Genomic DNA, 19,239 nt, shown 5'->3' with positions numbered 1-19,239 from the left:
TAGAACTGAACTGCGAAAATTGTGTTGTTAAAGGAGTTTTCCGAGATTATAATAATGATGACCTAATGGGTGGACTGGGAACTTAAAGTGGCCCTGGAATTTTTTTTTATAAAAGTGAGTCCATGCTGTAGAGGGGTCCAAATTGACAGAAGGTGGGGGAACACAAGTAGGCAGTGTCAGCAATACCATAGTGAAAAATACCTAACCAGCAAAACCGTAAACCATTGTGCTCTACAATATACTGCCCCAAAAGCTGTCCCTCTGTGGTGGTCAATAGCTAACATCTTCTGTCTTCTTCCTCATCTTTCAGTTGTCCTTAATTAAAATATGGAGCAGGGAGCTTAGGAGGTGAGATGTGGGCCACAGCAGTTGAATTCAGGAGGGCACATGCGGCCACTTGTCAAGAACATGAGTGCCTGATTCTCAGAGCATTAATTACCGCTGAGCTCATTCTGTACCCAGCCAATGGCGGAGAGGAGGGCTTTGGTGGCCCCTAGGTATCGGCCTACCGGAAAATTTCCCTGTAAGGTCTACGGCCAGTCCATCCCTGGATGGCCTATCCTCAGCATAGGTCATCAATATCCAATTGGCGGGGTACCGATACCCGGCACCACACTAATCTTCTGTTTAGAGAGGCTGCGCTACTCCAGTGAGCCTCCTCTTAGCTTACCTAGTACAATGTCGTCCATTGGATAGCAGCCATGCTTGGTATTATAGCTCAGCCCCAATCACTTGAATGGGAAACGGCTGCACCTAGGCTACATCACCAATGATTTCGACTTCAATGGCTAGGATGAGGCTGTGGCACTCACTGGAGTGCTATGGTCTCTTCAAACAGCTGATCCTGAGGATAGGTCATCAATATCAGTATCATGGAAAACCTTTTTAATGTTTTATTTTTTACTTTTGTGTATGTTTTCTGTGTATTTATTAAACTTTAACAAGACTTGCATATTACATATGTTATACATTACTCAGGCATCCTTACTAGTGCCCACATCTACTACTGTGTTTGGTTCTCCAGTCAATAACTTAACAATTTGTCGTACAAAGCTAAACCAAGATTGCCAGAAAGCAGATGAGGAAAATGAGGAGAGAGCAGAGACTTCAAGCAGCAAGAAGCATGAGACATTTCCAGGAAGTATATTCTACTCCATCCCAAGAGAGTTGATAGTAGCATCGGACCTCGGAGGTCAACCCATCTCAATAGAAATGGCAACGGTAAGCAGAGTATGTCAGTAAAGCAACAGATGAAATCTAAGCTAGGACCAACAAAGGGCCTGGGAAATACTATCTGTTGTATCAGAACAAGCAGAATGCAATTAAAGCAACTACGGTGGTGGAAGGTTGTACAAAGGGAAGATAAAGGAGTAGTTATATATTCATGATGTGCTATGAAGGTTTTATATTACTTTCGCAATTTGCCTATTTTTATTCCAAACAGTATATTTACACAACTAAACTCCCAACTTTCTAAATTTATCAGGTCTAAAAAACTACCGAGAATAGCCTTTAACACGATGTCACTACCTAAAAAACAAGGTGTTTTAAGCTTACCTGATCTAAGGAACTACTATAAGCCTCTATATTACACCAAACCAACTTTTATTGGTCACCTTCCATGATAAGTTTTGGATTAACTTCAATAGTTAATAATTTTTTTCCATCTGGACCATAAAACTAAAAACAAAACACCTCTATGGGCTCCATCAACACCACTTTTGAACTTAAAGGGGTTTTCCAACTTTTTGAAACTGATAACCGATCCTCAGAATAGGTCATTAGCATCTGATAGCGGGGGTCCAACACCCAGGACCATCTGCCAATCCGCTGTTTGAGGAGGCCGTGGCATTCACTGGAGTGCCTGTAGGCACTGCAGCCTTCTCAAATACCTGATCATCGGGGGTTCTGGATGTCAGACCCCCACCGATCAGACACTGATGACCTATAAAAGTCAGAAAACCCCTCTAAACATTACATCCCTAATAAAATCTGAAGTTTATAAAAGACCTTTATGACAATGCAGAGTTACATTCTTTCTCTGATTTATCCTCCAAATGTGACCTCTAAAAAGAAATTTATCAAAACAGGTGTGAAGGAAGGAAAACTGACTTAGTTGCCCATAGCAACCAATCAGATTTCACCTTTCATTTTCCAAAGCAGCTCTGAAAACTGAAAGGTGCAAGCTGCTATGGGAACTAAGCTTGCTCGTGTTAAAACCAAGTTTTAAAAAGGCATTAGCATTTTTACTCATCATTATCATATACAAAGATGCATAAACCACTTACACATATAGCTTAATGGGAAAGAGACCTGAACCTGTCCTGTTCACCTTTACACTGGTGTAATACGCATAAACTGGTATTACTTCCTCCTGTGTCAACCACGATGAATCCTTTATAAAAATGTTATATCATTGGTAAAACACGTCCTATAAAGTATCTAAAATATTCCTGAATGTTCCACATCTTTGTTGGGGAGACTACGGTCAAGTTGACAGTCTATTACATATCTTTTGGGAATGTCCACATTTTGCCTATTTTTTGGCATGATATACATTTGTTCCTTAATAATATTCTTGATCTAAAATGTACTCTTACACCAGAGTTTAATATACTACAATTAGGAGTGGAAAAAATACCAAATACAAAATGTTTGTATCATGCCATATCCTAACAACATCAATAGGCCAATTTTGGAGATCTTCTGATATATCATCACTAAATAATATTATTGCTAAAGTTAACCCCTTCCCGACTGCCCACTGTGTATATACGTGCTATCTGCGCATGCCACATGCGATTAAAGCTCCTGCTCCTGCAATGTAGCAGGAGCAGGTCGGGTCCTGGCTGACAGACACAGCAGGGACCCTGAGAAGAAGACAGGAGCGGTTTATTACTGCTTCTGCCTTCTCCTGTGCCGGCAGGAGAGAGCTCTACGAGCACATGGTGGAGGGAGCAGGAAGCGGCTCTGTTACTCCTGGTGGTCACGTGACCGCCGGGTTGTCTGGGGCAAGGGCAGGAGCAGAGCTGTAAAGTCTAAGGAGACCCTGATCAGCTCTGCCTGTGTGTAATGCCCCCCCACAGGGGGCTGTTTTCCCCTGTAACTGGGGCTCCTGTGAATGCCCCAGTTAAAGTGGAAACCGTGAAAAAAAAAGCTGAAAAAAAAAGTAAAAATAAAAAATACACTGTCCTCCAGAGCTCTTTTAATAACCTCTTGGGGGACATATTATGTGCCAAAAAGAAATAAAAATATAAGTAAATCAATAAATAAATAAAAAATACAAATAAAAAAATGTAAAAAATAAATACAAAAATGCAGTTGCTAACAGAAACCGTCACCATAGTCTCACCGTTCTCTCAAACCTATACATGTTATATATGAAAATGATCGTCACAAAATAGGGAACCCATTTCAATAATACATTTTTGTGCCAGTTTTAATATTTATGAAATAAAAAGCTATAATTAAAAAAAATTACTTTTTAATAATAATTAGCGGTTTTCTTCCAAATTAAACCTAAAAAAGAAAAAAAGCCCTCTAAAACAGCATTCTAATAAAAAGTCCTAAGTGTCAAATAAATAAATAAAAAAAAATCGCAAAAATTATTTTGGTAGTCAAACAAATAAAAAAGCTACGGTCACTAAACCCCCACGTGCACAAAATCACAAAAAGCTTCCTGGACATTCAGGCCTTTTTTCGGCCCGGTCATGAAAGGGTTAATACTAATTATACATATAAATATATGTTTGCCCACAAACATCTACAGGTATGAGATACATTTATTTCAAACTAGTATTACTGGATAGCTTCTAAATCCCAAAACCACTTCTACTACCTCTGAACCCTTCTTATTTTCTCATTGTGGAAGCTTGTAAGAAAAATGGATACAATACAGGGTCTTATATTTGCACTCTTCTTTTATCCCCTTTTCCATTCTTTATTATCCTACCTATCCTTTTTATCTTTAACTGTTATTGTGAACTGGGTGTTTCAACCCCTAACAAAAATGTTTTGAAGTTCTTTGTTTAAAGACTATGAAGATCATTTATTAATAAGTGACTGTGCTGACGGTAAAAGTCTCCGATTTCGGCGCAAACAACCTTTGTGCCGCAATCTGCAGAAATGCACCTATTATAGGCGTATTTCTGATTCTAAATGACCCCCTATATTATTACTGCCTTCCTTATGTAATGCTGTTCCTTATAATCCAATAAATGTAAATGATAAAGAAACCAGTTGTTTCACAGTCAAGGGTCTTCTGCCTGGTGTCTTCTTGATTCTATGAGCGGCATAACAGTGGTCATGGGTGTAAGTATTTAGAGATCTTACAAATTTAGGTGTCATTTTGTGTAATTAATGTCCATTGGACACATGGACATCATATATGGGTGGCCATTGTAAAAATAGGAAATCCAACCTGTTTCCACTGCAACAAACATAGTCAGTCCCTAGAGATAACAGTGAATTACAGCAGATGGAACAGCAGTGATCAGAAGGGACGCAGAATTTATAAAGGGGGTGTCCAGGTGGGACAGTTTATTTATATATGTGATTATTGTACTAATCATTATTGAATATTTTTAAGGCGCTGAGGAAAATTCTGTTTGGAAACACATTTCAAACATTCAACTATGAATGGAAAAAGTCATTTTTCAAATTCAGAGAGGCCTTTACCGAACTGGCTTATGCTCTTGAAGCAGAGAAGGTGAGTGATCTGTCGAAAACAGAAGTGACTTTGCTATAACAGATTATGTACAACAGTTGAACATGAAACTGTATGTGGAAATCCAAATATACTATTACTTCTAGAACAGTGATGGTGAACCTTTTATAGACCGAGTGCCCAAACCGTAACCCCAAACCCACTTATTTATCGCAAAGTGCCAACATGGCAATTTAACCTGAATACTACAGTCCAGTATAGCATATCTCCCATGTACTTTATCATTTAACTATAATATCCTGCCTACATTCAGTGCGCTGCCTGTGCTGTTCATAGAGCGCCCTGAGCTGATGAATGGCAGGAAAAGTCTAAGGCATATTGGTACACCATAGACCAGGGATGGCCAACCTTTGGCTCTCCAGCTGTTGCAAAACTACAACTCCCAGCATTCCCAGACTGTTTACAACTGTCAGCCTACAGCAGGGCATGGTGGGAATTGTAGTTTTGCAACAGCTGGAGAGCCGCAGGTTGGCCATCCCTGCCATAGACCTTTTCCAGGATGCGGGTGCCTGCAGAGAGGGCTCTTAGTGCCACCTCCGGCACGCTAATTGTGTAGCTGCTGATCGGGTTGTCCGCTGTCAGTGACAGCAGGGCAACCCAGAGAGAAGGCAGGGACAGTGCCCAGGTGTCCCTGCCTTCTGGATCACTGCCTACACAGCGCTCGCCGATCGCTGTGTATGCAGAGCAGGAAGCGCTATGCGCTTCCTGTTCCGGCCTGGTGGTCATGTGATCGCCGGGACCGGAAAGTGCAAGAGCTGTGTGAGGTCTTTCAGAGACCTTGATCAGCCCTGCACTGAGGCTGTACAGCGCTGTATTGCGCTGTACAGCCTCTCTGGGAGGTGGTGTATTTTTTCTGTAACTGGGCTACTATGTCAGCCCCAGTTACAGGAGAAATCAACAGTGAAAAAAAAAAGAAAAAGTGAAGTAAATGTCCCCCAGAGGTCTTGTATGACCTTATGGGGGACGAAAAGTGTAAAAAAACTAAAATAAAAATAGAGTGTTAAAAAAAAAAAAAAAAAAGGTTTCACATGTAAAAAAAAAATTCCCCAAGTAAGGAATAAATAATTTTTTTTAAATAGAAAAAATAAAATATACATGTTTGGTATTGCCGCGTCCGTGACGGTCGGCTCTATGAATATATCACATAATCAACCCAGTCCGATAAACACCATAAAAAAGTAAAATAAATAACTGTCAAAAAAAGCCATTTTTGTCACCTTACATCACAAAAAGTGCAACACCAAGTGATCAAAAAGGCGTATGTCCCACAAAATGGTACCAATAAAACTGTCACCTCATCCCACAAAAAATGAGCCCCTACATAAGAAAATCTCTTAAAAAAATAAAAACTATAGCTCTCAGAACATGGACACATTAAAACATAATTTTTTGGTTCAAAAATGCTATTATTGTGTAAAACTTAAATAAATAAGAAAAAGTATACATATTAGGTATCGCCACGTCCGTAACAATCTGCTCTATAAAAATGTCACTTGACCGAACCCCTCAGGTCAGCACTGTAAAAATAAATAAATAAAAACTGTGCTAAAACAACCAATTTTTTGGTCACCTTGCCCCATAAAGTGTTATAATGAATGATCAAAAAATCATATGTACCCAAAAATAGTACCAATAAAACTGGCACCATATCCCCTAGTTTCCAAAATGGGATCACTTCTTGGGAGTTTCCACTGTAAGGGTGCATCAGGGGGGCTTCAAATGGGACATGGCATCTAAAAACCATGTGGAGTTCCTTTTCTTCTGCGCCCTGCCGTGTGCCCATACAGCAGTTTATGACCACATGTGGGGTGTTTCTGTAAACCGCAGAATCTGGGTAATAAATATTGAGTTTTGATTGGCTGTTAACCATCGATGTGTTAAAGAAAAATTTGGATTAAAATGGAAACTCTGCCAAAAAAGTGAAATGTGAAAATTTGATCTCCATTTTCCTTTAATTCTTGTGGAACGCCTAAAGGGTTAACAAAGTTTGTAAAATCGGTTTTAAGTAACTTGAGAGGTGTAGTTTCTACAATGGGGTCATTTATGGGGGTATCCACTATGTAGGCCCCACAAAGTGACTTCAGACCTGAACTGGTCCTTAAAAAGTGGGTTTTGGCAATTTTCTTAGAAATTTGAAGAATTGCTTCTAAACTTCTAAGCCTTCTAACATCCTAAAAAAATAAAATGAAATTTCCCAAATGATGCCAACATAAAGTAGACATATGGGGAATGTTAAGTAATAAATATTTTATGAGGTATCTTTTTCTGTTTTAAAAGCAGAGAAATGTAAATTTAGAAAATTGCGAATTTTTCAAAATTTTTGGTAAATTTGGGATTTTTTTATAAATAAAGGTGAAATATATTGACTCAAATTTATGACTATCATGAAGTACAATGTGTCACGAGAAAACAATCTCTGAATGACTTGGAGAAGTAAAGGCGTTCCAAAGTTATTTGTTATGCCCTGCTCAGACTATGTACGGAGGTCTGCCAGATTAGCAGCACGTGTCTAGTCATTTGTTTTGGATTCGTGCTAGATCCGCCTCCCTTCATGTGCACTGGGTGGGGTCGTTGGTTTAAATTACTCCTCTCCCAGTGTTCCGTGCGGGTTATAGCTTCTATCAGGCTGTGGAGTGAAGGATTGGCTTTTCCTGCTCAGATAAGATAAGTTGGTTTCTGATTTCTTTGGTTTGCTGTCTAGGCTGTTTGAGTGTTGTCTGTCCCCTCCTGGTTCTGAGGGAGCAGGCTGCCCCTTTTCCCCTTTCACCATCTCAGGGATTCTAGGGTATTCTCAGCCCAGTGTCACGGCCATGGCTATGACCGTGACTCTTCAACCGCATGCGATTGTCAGCGGTTTGGTTTTGTTGTCAATCACAGGTCAGGGCAGTGGTATTTGCCTCACCTGTGTTTGCCGCTGACAACGCTTGCTTGTGGCAGCTTTCCTGCTGTGCATGCGGTTGCACCTAGCAACCCCTATGTTAGGTGTGTGTGTATTGTGTTCACTGTGTTGTTTGTCTGTGTGCACTCTGTGTAGTGTGTTGTGTGCACTGACACTTTTCCTACACTGTGGTTGCCCGTGGCAACGTTTGGCTGTCTGTACATGTGGTGGCAGTGTCCCGGCCTCCGGGCTATTCCCCAGGACACGGTTGCCACCCATGTCGTGGCCAGCGGCAACAACCACAGTGGCTTGCTACTGTTGGACACTTTCCCTTTAATGTTGTGTTTTCCCTTCCCGGGTGTTGGAAGGGTTAACTTCCTTCCCAGTGTGTGTGTGTGTCACTGGGTGTGTCCGACTGTGGGGTGTGGCTTCCTGGCCTATATAGCCTCACTGTTAGCATGGCTCTGTGGGTTGTTTCAGCCACGCTTGCTGGAGCAGCCTCCTGTGTTACTATCTGCCAGTGAGAGCCACCCCTGTGGTCATAAAGATATTGTCCTTATGTTTATGTCTGCTGTGTGTTGATGTTGTATGTTATGTTCTGTTGGGACCTTTCTATGTGTTTGGTGCAGCTTACGGTTCTGGATTCCTGTTTGCGCAGGGATCCAGTCAGCAAGGCTGTGACAGGTTGGTGGAACTAATCGTTCGCCTGTCATTCCCGTAAGGCTGTATGAGTTCCCCTTTTCCCAACAGCTTGGCCATTGAGACTCCTGCTCCTCCGTGCCTAGGAGGAGTAGGTCGTCTTACCCTGACTCTTAGCGCAGGGACCGGACGGAGGGTGAGTTAGGGATCCGAGGTTCCTGCGCATGGGTCCTCCTACCTTTAAGGTCGGCCCATGCAGTTAGGAGTTAGGGTCAGGGTAGGGACACTGTAGGAGGTGACCTGCTCCCTATCCTGTTCTCCTGGCCGAGTAGGCCTACAGTATATGGCAGCGCACGGCTGAGGATTTTCCCCATCCTCAGCCAAGACACCCAGGCACGAGTACACATTATTCCCACCATTAGGGTCTGAATGTGGGCAAAGCAGAATAGGGAGAGCTGTTAGGGATTTGCTAGGAGGTGACCTTATCCCCAGCTTCTCGCCTAGAAAACTTGTTTTTTTAGTTATCTGTGTATCTTATATCCTGTCCGCCGTGACATTATTACCACATAAAATGAGATATGTCAGATTTGCAAAATTAGGCCTGGTCAGGAAAGGGGCAAATGGCCCAGATGGGAAGTGGTTAAGAAAATGAAAATATGCATATATTACTTTATTATAAATATACCCCCAAATACCTTTCATTAGTTATAATGGCTCATTTTGTCTAGGGAGCAATGATTAGGAGAAACAAAATGGCTGCCGTCCTGTCAGTATACACAAAACCTGTCCTAATCACACAACAGGACAAGTTACTTCACAACACTGAGATAAAGAGCTGCCTCATCCTCCTCTCTTCTCTGCTTGTCAGGGATTATGATCCTAAATACAGTTTAATACGATATTTAGCTGAATCTCTGTGGGAATGCAGTTCATCAGGAGACATGAAGTACAGAGAGGATGGACAAGACAGACAGTGGTAATGTGGGGCTGTGATAATAGAGACTGCATACGAGTGCTGCTGCTTATTTATCCACATCTGCTCATGAACTCCATTACTACAGAGATTCAGCTAAAGATCTTATCATCTGTATTCAGGATCATAATCCCTGACAAGCAGAGCAGAGAGGAGGATGAGGCAGCTCTTTACCTCAGTGCTGTGAAGTAACTTGCCCTGCTGTGTGATTAGGACAAGTTTTGTGTATTCTGACAGGATAGTGGCCATTTTGTTTCTCCTAATCATTGCTCCCTAGTCAAAACAAGCCATTATAACAAATGTAAGGTATTTGGGAATATGTTTATAATGAAGTAATATTTAAGTATTTTCATTTTCTTAATTCCCAGAGAACCCCATTAAAATGAACTCAACTCACTCCACCCCCAGTAAATTGTACAAATGGCCTTCTTTAACTGTTAACATTCTAATGGTATGAGCAAGTAGGGCTGTTAGGTGTCTGTAGGCTTCTCCCAAAGTCTTGATTATGAAGTACCCCAGGCCTGGGGGTACTAAAAATTGTCCATATTGTTATGTGATGCGTTGTATTGTTTGTTTCCTGGTCATCACTACTACAAAGGAAAGGTTGGCAAAGGCTGGTAGGAACAGGGTAATCACCATGTTCTTCCCTTCTTGGTAGGAGTGGGCTGGTCCTGCTCCCTGCCAAGAGAGGGAGTTCCTGTTCAGAGACAGAGAGGAGAGGAAGCAATCTGCAGTGCTCCTGTTACAGATCCTTCAAGGAGAAATACCCAAATTTCCCTTAAGTGAAGACTTGAGATTCCAGACAGCAGAGTGAACTGCTACCTCAGTATCTACAGACACTGCTGTAAGGTGAGGGATTACATTCAAGCCACCCATCACCAAACAATTACTGAATCACCGCCAACAAACTTGCCTCCATATCCTTGCTGGTGCCAGAGACGAACTTCACTAAAAAACTACTGTATGTATTTCAAGTTCTACGTTGCACTTAGTGAAAAAGACTTTGTTAAGTTTAACTCTGGCCCCATTTTCCAATTCAATAATTCCACTTCACCGATCCCCAAGGAGCAATGTCCTGAGGAAACACACAGTGACACAAAACTTAATCAGAGCCACTACATTCCTATTCTCTAAACTGGCTCCTCAGGGGGTCGCTGCATTTAAAATATACAATACATAGCAGGAGACATAAAATTACAGTGTTAGGATAAGTTCAGATCAGCATTTTGTTTTTAGTATTTCTATTCCATCAGAGGAACTGAAAAATTGATTAAAAAAACTGACCAATTTTAATCTCCATTTGTTTGAATAGGTTACTTAGTACTTTGTGCTTCAGTGGTGCTTAGTTTGTGTTATTTAATGGAATAGCTAGTTATAAGTCTAGAGGCTGCATTCACTACCGATTGCTACGAAGCCAGCTTATATTAGTCTATATCTCATGTATGAGCTACACTTTCCTGCCATGATATGATATTTATGGTAGAGGAAAAAATGTATAAAAATGTATTGATTTTTTATGTTTTATCATGTGTAGTAAAAAAAACTATAATAATAATAATAATAATAATAATAATAATAATAATAATAATAGGTATGTATATTTTAAAGGGTGGAACAAGAGCCATTCAACTGGTGATACAAGCGAACATCATTAAGTACCTGCTGTTTACAAAGAATAAGCATGACTACACATCAAAAAAGAGGTAATACAATAAGTGGGAAGAGAATAGCATAACTAGAATATATGCGCTTGATTTATAAATGGCAATGTGCGTTTGACATAAAGACACACAGCAAACAGAACATTATTCCAAGGTGATATTATTTGTGATAATAGATGTACATTTCAGGGTGTCCTTCAAAACAACCTTTTTGATGATTTCTTACATCACACCTACAGTATCTGAACTACATCTGATAAACTATAATGTTATTCCTCTAAAGTTTCCCTAATATTTTAATAGTATTTTTGTCATTCCTAGTGAAACAAGAATAACTTTGTTTATTAGAAATTTAAGTTTATGGTGAGATCAGAAGTTCGGGAAAAACTAGACTTAACAAGACTACAGGTGCAAAAAGAGAGTTTACTAAACTTTGACAAAAGATAAATGTCTATACAAATATATACAAGGATTAAATGAGATAATGAGATGGAAAAATGCATCAAACCAGTAAAGGAGACAATATGGACAATCACTATACATTAGCAACTGCCTTGTTATAACTTTCTCTACATGATAAATACCATTTGCTCAAGTGAGACAACCCCTTTAAGTAAAGTAACAGTCACCGATAGTCACCAACAAATTGGCCACCTCCATCAACCAGTGCCGAACATGGCACTCGACTGATGCCAATAAGATACAAAGAGAGGTGATGGTAGTAAGACATATTAGGCCTCTTTCACAAGAACGTGTATTCCCCTTGGCTGTGCTACGAACCACAATTTGCGGTCCGCAATGCACGGGCACCGACCGTGGGCCAGCCGCATGTGGATCGCGACCCTATTCACTTGAATAGGTTCCGCGATCCCTCCGTTACGCAGAAAGATGGAACAAGTTCTAACTTTTTGCGGAACGGAACCCCACAGAAGCACTCCGCAGTGCTTCCGTTCTGTGGTTCCGTTCTGTTCCGCACCGCATCTCCGGATTTGCGGACCCATTTAAGTGAATGGGTCCACATCCGTGATGCGAAATGCACGCGGCCGGTGCCCCGTGTATTGCGGACCCGCCATATGCGGGCCGCAATACGGCCACGAGGGACACACGGTCGTGTGAAAGAGGCCATAACCTGATGTCTTCAATGGAGACATCATTCTCTGTTCCAAAACTAAGGGGGTCATTTACAAACAGATATACGCCACTTTTTGGCATATATCTGTCAATGATTGCAGCATAAAGGTTATTTCCCCCGCAATCTGCGACATTTTTCTCCTTTTACTCCGCTCACGTCAGGTCTAAAAAAGGGAGCGTGACTTGGGCAGGGAAAAGGGAGAGTCGTCTCATTTATCATTCACTATGCCTGTTTTAGATTTAGGATGGCGGTGGAGGCGCTAGCCTCTACATAACTTAGGCAGATGAACCGCCAGCGCAGGAGCGACGAAGACCAACGTCTAAATCGCTGGTCTTGGTAAATGTCCCCCTAAGTTTTTTCTCCTCTCCTGGCCCCTCCTAGCCTTACCTGAAGGTTAGTACGCACGTACAGTTACCTCATACTGCAGAAATGCGGCCAGGTATAGACATCACTAAATAACTGCATGATACTAAAGGGGAAGAACCAATTAAAGCCCTTGCTTTACACCCTATTACATTGTTCTGAGTCAATACTTGGGCATTTCTTGTTTGGGAATAGCACTGACTACTAACCAAAGTCGAACATGTCTACAAAGAGTGTTTTTTATTTCAATGTTTTTTGCATTTTTTGTTTATCATCTCCTGTATTGGAGCTGCTGGGGAATTGTACACTTTCTGCCAGGTGATAGATGGGGGACAGTTTATAACCAGCTTATTTTTAGGGGAACTTTCTTACAAATAAGACCTGTCCCTTACATGATGGGTTCACACGCAGTATTTTTTAAAAAATAGCACTGCAGTTTTTTTTATGCGTTTTTTGAGCCAAAGCCTCAAGCAGATCCAGCAGGATGGAGAAGTCCTTTTATATTCCCTTTTCCTTTCCTGATTTCGGTTTAAAAAAAACATGAAAAATTCCCACTAAAACTACAGTGTTTTCGAAAACCTCTGTGTGTGAAAACATCCCAAGAAATCTGATCTGTTTTGCTTGGTGGTATTGTAGGTCATACATGTACATGCTGACACAATAATGTACATGTAACATTTCACTATAAATGACTTTAACGTGTGTGTTTTTTTTATTAGTTTATCAGACGTAAGCCAAAAACAGCAAGAAAGGGCCCTGGCAGCATCTATTGTGGATATCCTTTGGACAACAGGAGAAATGAAGAGAGCCACAATCTGCCTCATCACCAGTGATACATACTTTACAGAGAGCCCTGATTATAAAACAGATAACTTTACAGAAAGAGTATGTAAGAGCGACACCTCTAATATTCTTCATTATCCAGCGCTGCATAAGACGACAGATGAGCAAACTGGGCCAGAATTCAGGCTCAAACTGCACCAAAAATAGTGTCTGCTAAATCACATCCAGCCGTTTATGTCTTGCAGCAGTGCTCCAGCTGTTAAACTACAACTCCCAGCATGCTCTATTCAATTCTGTGACAATTTCAAGAACAGCCAAGCATATGTGCATGCTGGGAATTGTAATTTTACAGGTTGCTGACCTCTATACTAGAACATTTTGAAAAGGGTCTAAAAGGGGGATGTGGGTCGTAAAATACACCAGATTTAAGGGAAAACTGAGTTAGGCTAATTTCACACTCGCGTTTTGGCTTTCCGTTTGTGATCCGTTCAGGGCTCTCACAAGTGGTCCAAAACGGATCAGTTTTGTCCTAATGCGTTCTGAATCGAAAAGGATCCGCTCAGAATGTATCAGTTTGTCTCCGATCAGTCTCCATTCCGCTCTGGAGGAGGACACCAAACGCTGCCTGCAGCGTTTTGGTGTCCGCCTGACGAAGCGGAGGCAAACGGATCCGTCCTGGCACACAATGTAAGTCAATGGGGACGGATCCGTTTTCTCTGACACAATCTGGCACAATAGAAAACGGATCTGACTTTCAATGGTGTTCATGACGGATCCGTCATGACTCTAGAAGACATAATACAACCGGATCCGTTAATGACGGATACATGCGGTTGTATTATTGTAATGGAAGCGTTTTTGCAGATCCATGACGGATCCGCAAAAAACGCTAATGCGAAAGTAGCCTTAGTTGTTCATAGGAACCAATCAGATTCCACCTTTCATTTTCCAAACGAGCTTTGAAAAATATAAGGTGGAATCTGATAGGTTGCTATGGGAAACTAAGCCAGTTTTCCTATACACCAGTTTTGATAAATCTCCCCCAGTGCGTGTTACCATTTAGTTCATCAGCGTGTAAATTTAGGACACTATTGATAAATCTGTCTCATGATCTGCAATGGCATTACTGGTTTAGAAAACTCATTATCAAACACCCCAGTAAATTCTTAGTACATAGAAGGGGGTCCTTCATCCAGAAATTTCCTATTAGCCCAAGACTTGCTATGCAGGATCCAGAAGATCTGCGCATGACACAGACAATCCATTGTTTTTATTGGAAACTGTGTAATGCCTCAAGTCTCCTGTGGAGGTGCTGCAGGGGAATTAAACGCTTTAACAGATTACAGCAGACTGGTTAGTAGAAACTTTTAAAGTCCGTAATTCAGGACCATATTGCCATTTATGTAACCTAGTCAAGAACAGGTCTTAGGGCTCTTTCACACTTGCGTTCTTTTTTTCCGGCATAGAGTTCCGTCGTCGGGGCTCTATGCCGGAAGAATCCTGATCAGGATTATCCCCATGCATTCTGAATGGAGAGAAATCCGTTCAGGATGCATCAGGATGCCTTCAGTTCCGGAACGGAAATTTTTTTGGCCGGAGAAAATACTGCAGCATGCTGCGCTTTTTGCTCCGGCCAAAAATCCTGAACACTTGCCGCAAGGCCGGATCCGGAATTAATGCCCATTGAAAGGCATTAATCCGGATCGGGCCTTAAGCTAAACGTCGTTTCGGCGCATTGCCGGATCCGACGTTTAGCTTTTTATGAATGGTTATCATGGCTGCCAGGACACTAAAGTCCTGTTTGCCGTGGTAAAGTGTAGTGGGGAGCAGTGTACTTACAGTCCGTGCGGCTCCCGGGGCGCTTCAGATTGACGTCAGGGCGCCCCACGCTCATGGATGACGTGTCGCATGGACACGTCATCCATGCGCATAGGGCGCTCTGACGTCATTCTGGAGCGCCCCGGGAGCCGCACGGACTGTAAGTATACTGCTCCCCCGCTCCCCGCTCCTACTATGGCAGCCAGGACTTTAATAGCGTCCTGGCTGCCATAGTAACACTGAACGCATTTTGAAGACGGATCCGTCTTCAAATGCTTTCAGTTCACTTGCGTTTTTCCGGATCCGGCGTGTAATTCCGGCAAATGGAGTACACGCCGGATCCGGACAACGTAAGTGTGAAAGAGCCCTTAGCAACCAATCAGACCACTGCCTTTATTTTTCTACAGCAGTTTTAAACATGAACAAGTGATCTAGAGTCCAGATCCCCTGAGCAAAAAACTGGGTCATTTTCTTGAATTGCTCCTGCTGCTTTGCAAACATCTTATATTGAACAGCTCCGGCACATGCCAATGAGTCCTGATAGTCATGAGCTCAGGGCTCTCTCCACCGACGTGCCGCTCATGACAGTAGGAAAAAAAAACGGAAAATCAGCTGCAAGTGGGCAGGGAGAGCCAGGAGCTTATGACTATCAGGACTTTTCAGCACGCACTGGAGACGTCTGCACTTGGCAGATAGGGCAACATAAAACGGGTGACAGATTCCCATTTCAACAAACATTTCAGTGAAGAGCCAATTTGGGCAATTAGTAGATGTAGCAGTTCATGGATGTAAACCAACTAAGTTGGGTCTGCAGTGGCCAGGTACGGGTTGTTTAATGTTCTGTATTTGTCGTGACACCAATTGCAGCGTGCGCAGGGTACTATCCCAGGGCCCTTCCAAGATGTTATAACGCACGTCCCAGATTAAGAATGCCAGAGTGGTGTAATGGCCTACAGTGTCTCTGTAGGGTAGTGATAATTGTGTCAACGGTGTCTTCTACCTGGGTACGGCCGGACTCCTGGCTCACTTGCAATAAATTTGAGTGTAGTGATAGGAGGAGTAATAGAGGAATTTTGCAGCAGAAATGATGTCCAGACCTTTAGATGAAGTTCAAACTTTTCTTTAATGAAGATAACTTGTATCCAAACAGTATGCAGCTTTGGTCTTTGATCCCAGCAGGTTTTGGCAATCATTGGCAGGAATAAATGCTTCTGCTTTGAACTGTACCTTCTGCTTTGTGGGGACAGACTAGCTGAGGGGGAATGGCTTCTCCTAGGTCTCTGGACTTGACTCACAGTTATATTCTCAGGGGATGCTTTCTTCCTGGAACTGGAGGTTGTCTGCAACTTTCGGCTTCTTTTCATCCAGTTGAGCTGCAGGGCTCAGACTGGGAATTTGATCGAGTCTCAGAACGAGACTTGGTCCTTGCTGTCTTCCCTATGCAGGGGAAACTAGAAACTGGATCTAACAGTTTTTTCTGTCTTGCTGCAGAAAGATGGAATCCTCCACTTCTCTTCAGCAGGGGGCAGAATAGAACAGGATTGTTCCACTCTGAACTGCCATAACAATAAAAATATCTCTACCAATGATGCTGCCACCTGCTGGTGGACCTGTAAAATTACAAGGAAAAAATTACATTTAACATGGTTTAGATGCACATTTGTGGAGACATAATACAAATTATATCTGATGACAATATAAAAGCTCTTAGAAGACAGTAGCGGGGTAGAGGCGTGTAGTGACACAACTCTGGGGTGTTACAGGTCAATGACACAAATATATACTTAAAGTGTACCGCTAACGATGTTGTCATATGGCTGCACGCCATAGACAACCAAAGTGCCCACTCTCCAGACTGCATCTCCCGTGCCTCTTATCATCAATGGAAGTATATTACAAAGATTAGGGAGATTTACCAAGACTGGTGCTAAGGAAAAGTGACGTACTTTCCCATAGCAACCAATATAATGTCACCTGTTATTTTTCAGAGCTCTTCTGGAAAATGAAAGGTTTAATCCAGTTGGTTGCTATGGGCAACTAAGGCTACTTTCACACTAGCGTTTTCAGTTCCGCTATTGAGATCCGTCATAGGATCTCAATAGCGGAAGAAAACGCTTCAGTTTTGTCCCCATTCATTGTCAATGGGGACAAAACTGAACGTTCCAAAATGCATTCCGTTCCATTTGGTTGCGTCCCCAACACGGGCAGAAAAACGCTGTAAGCAGCATTTTTCTGTCTGCGATGTGGTGCGGAGCAAGACGGATCCGTCCTGACACACAATGTAAGTCAGTGGGGACGGATCTGTTTTCTCTGACACAATAGAAAATGGATCCGTCCCCTATTGACTTTCAATGGTGTTCAGGACGGATCCGTCATGGCTATAGAAGACATAATACAACCGGATCCGTTCATGATGGATACATGCGGTTGTATTATTGTAATGAAAGCGTTTTTGCAGATCCATGACGGATCTGCTAAAAACGCTAATGTGAAAGTAGCCTAAGCCAGCTGTACTTTGCACCCATTTTGATAAATCTCCCCCAAAATTGAGTCATTTTCTATTTGAGCGATTTAAAAAATAATCCTAAATCAAGATTTGCAATTAAAGAATTTCATGGTTGTCACTTGGTAATCCTTTGATTCCCCTTCCTGAGAATGGAATAAAAAAAAAAACACAAGGGGCACCATAATGAGTTTTAAGACCAATATGTAGATAAAGGCACAATTCTAGATTATTCCAATAAAAACATTATTAACCAATACTTAAAGGGGTTGTGAGAAAATTGGCCAGACCTGTAAAGGAAAGATGATTTACCTGCTTCCCAGCATCGGCTCCCTGCTCCTTCTCCCCCCGGCCTGTGATGTCAGATGACACAAGGGCATCCGGTCTCCATCGCGGCGAGTTATTGGCTGCGGCGATGTCACACCGGATGTTTACAGTGAGTGAACTCAGCGGGCAACAGGTAAGTCATCTTTCCTTTAACAGTCTTGCCAAGTGGGGGGGTTTGCCAAAAAACCTGCATTCTTGCACAACCCCTTTAAGGATAAGAAGCAGGGGTGAAATGGCCTCAGACCCTACAGGGAAATTTCCTGGAGGGTTAAGACCCAGGGGCTGCCTGAGCCCTCCTAATGGCCACCAGCCAGGGACATAAAGATCTGATGCTCTCAGCATTAATTAATGTAGGCGCATCAGGCACTTATGCACTTGGCCAGTGGCCGAAGATGCCCTCCTGGATTCAATTGTATTGCCATCCTCAGGATGATGATGCAGTTTTTTTATAATGTGGCACGGGTGGCAGTATTTTGTGCTGCACTGTGGTATTTGGTCCTGCTGGGGCAGCCTGTTGTTCTGCACTACATTATTGCGGGCTCCACATACTTCTGTTGTCCCCGTCGACATGTGTTAGCCCTGTCTACTTGTGTTACCCCACCTTCTGTCAGTTTGGACCACCTATAACATGGGGCCAGTTTTAGTTTTTTTTTCCCAGGACCACTTAAAGTTCCCGGGGTCCTGTAATGTATATAGAATACTGAATGCCATTATATAGAACCAAAGTGTCTTTGCGTGCAGAGTATTTTTCTAAAATGTACAGTATTAAGCCTCATGCACACGTCCGTGGAACACGGACCGTGAGATACCGGCGTGGATTCCTGCTGAGTCCAGGAGCGCACGGCGTCATTGGTTGCTCCGCTGCTGTGCAGTAATACACTCGTGTAGATCATACGAGTGTATTACTGTACATCAGCGGCGTCACGAAGCGCACGGCGTCATAGCAACCAACGACGCCGTGCACTCCTGCTCTCAGCAGGAATCCAGGCCGATATCTCACGGTCCGTGTTCCACCGACGTGTGCATGAGGCTTTAGGCTTCTTGCACACGAACGTGTACGCCCCGTTGCCGTTTTGCGGATCCGCAATACACGGGTGCCGTTCCGTGGGCCTTCCGCATCACGGATGCGGACCCATTCACTTCAATGGGTCCCCAAATCCAGAGATGCGGAATGGTGCGGAACAGGAAGCACGAAACGGAACCCTACGGAAGCATTACGGAGTGCTTCCGTGGGGTTTCGTCCCGTACTTCCGTTCCGCAAAAAGATAGAACATGTCCTATCTTTTTGCGGAACGGCCGGATCGCGGACCCATTAAAGTGAGTGGGTCCGCGATCCGCTGTGGCTGCCCCATGGACTGTCCTCGTGCATTGCGGCCCGCATTTTGCGGGCCGCACCACGACCACGGGGCGCACACGTTCGTGTGCAAGAGGCCTTA

At 42.7% G+C, this 19,239-nt stretch overlaps 1 protein-coding gene across 1 annotated transcript in view; it reads left to right on the top strand.

Moving 5' to 3' along the window:
* MINDY4B (MINDY family member 4B) overlaps nt 1–19,239 on the top strand; it is a 66,814-nt gene that overhangs the window by 32,591 nt on the left and 14,984 nt on the right. The window contains exons 4-7 of the mRNA XM_040431047.1: nt 1,054–1,221; nt 4,589–4,708; nt 10,825–10,919; nt 13,092–13,257. Of these exons, the coding sequence (XP_040286981.1) occupies nt 1,054–1,221; nt 4,589–4,708; nt 10,825–10,919; nt 13,092–13,257 (549 nt within the window). The remainder of the gene's footprint in view (nt 1–1,053; nt 1,222–4,588; nt 4,709–10,824; nt 10,920–13,091; nt 13,258–19,239) is intronic.

Source organism: Bufo bufo, chromosome 4, assembly GCF_905171765.1.
Source record: "Bufo bufo chromosome 4, aBufBuf1.1, whole genome shotgun sequence".
Lineage (NCBI taxonomy): Eukaryota > Metazoa > Chordata > Amphibia > Anura > Bufonidae > Bufo > Bufo bufo.
The sequence above is the reverse complement of the archived record's forward strand: the minus strand, read 5'-3'. Positions and strand labels throughout refer to the sequence as shown.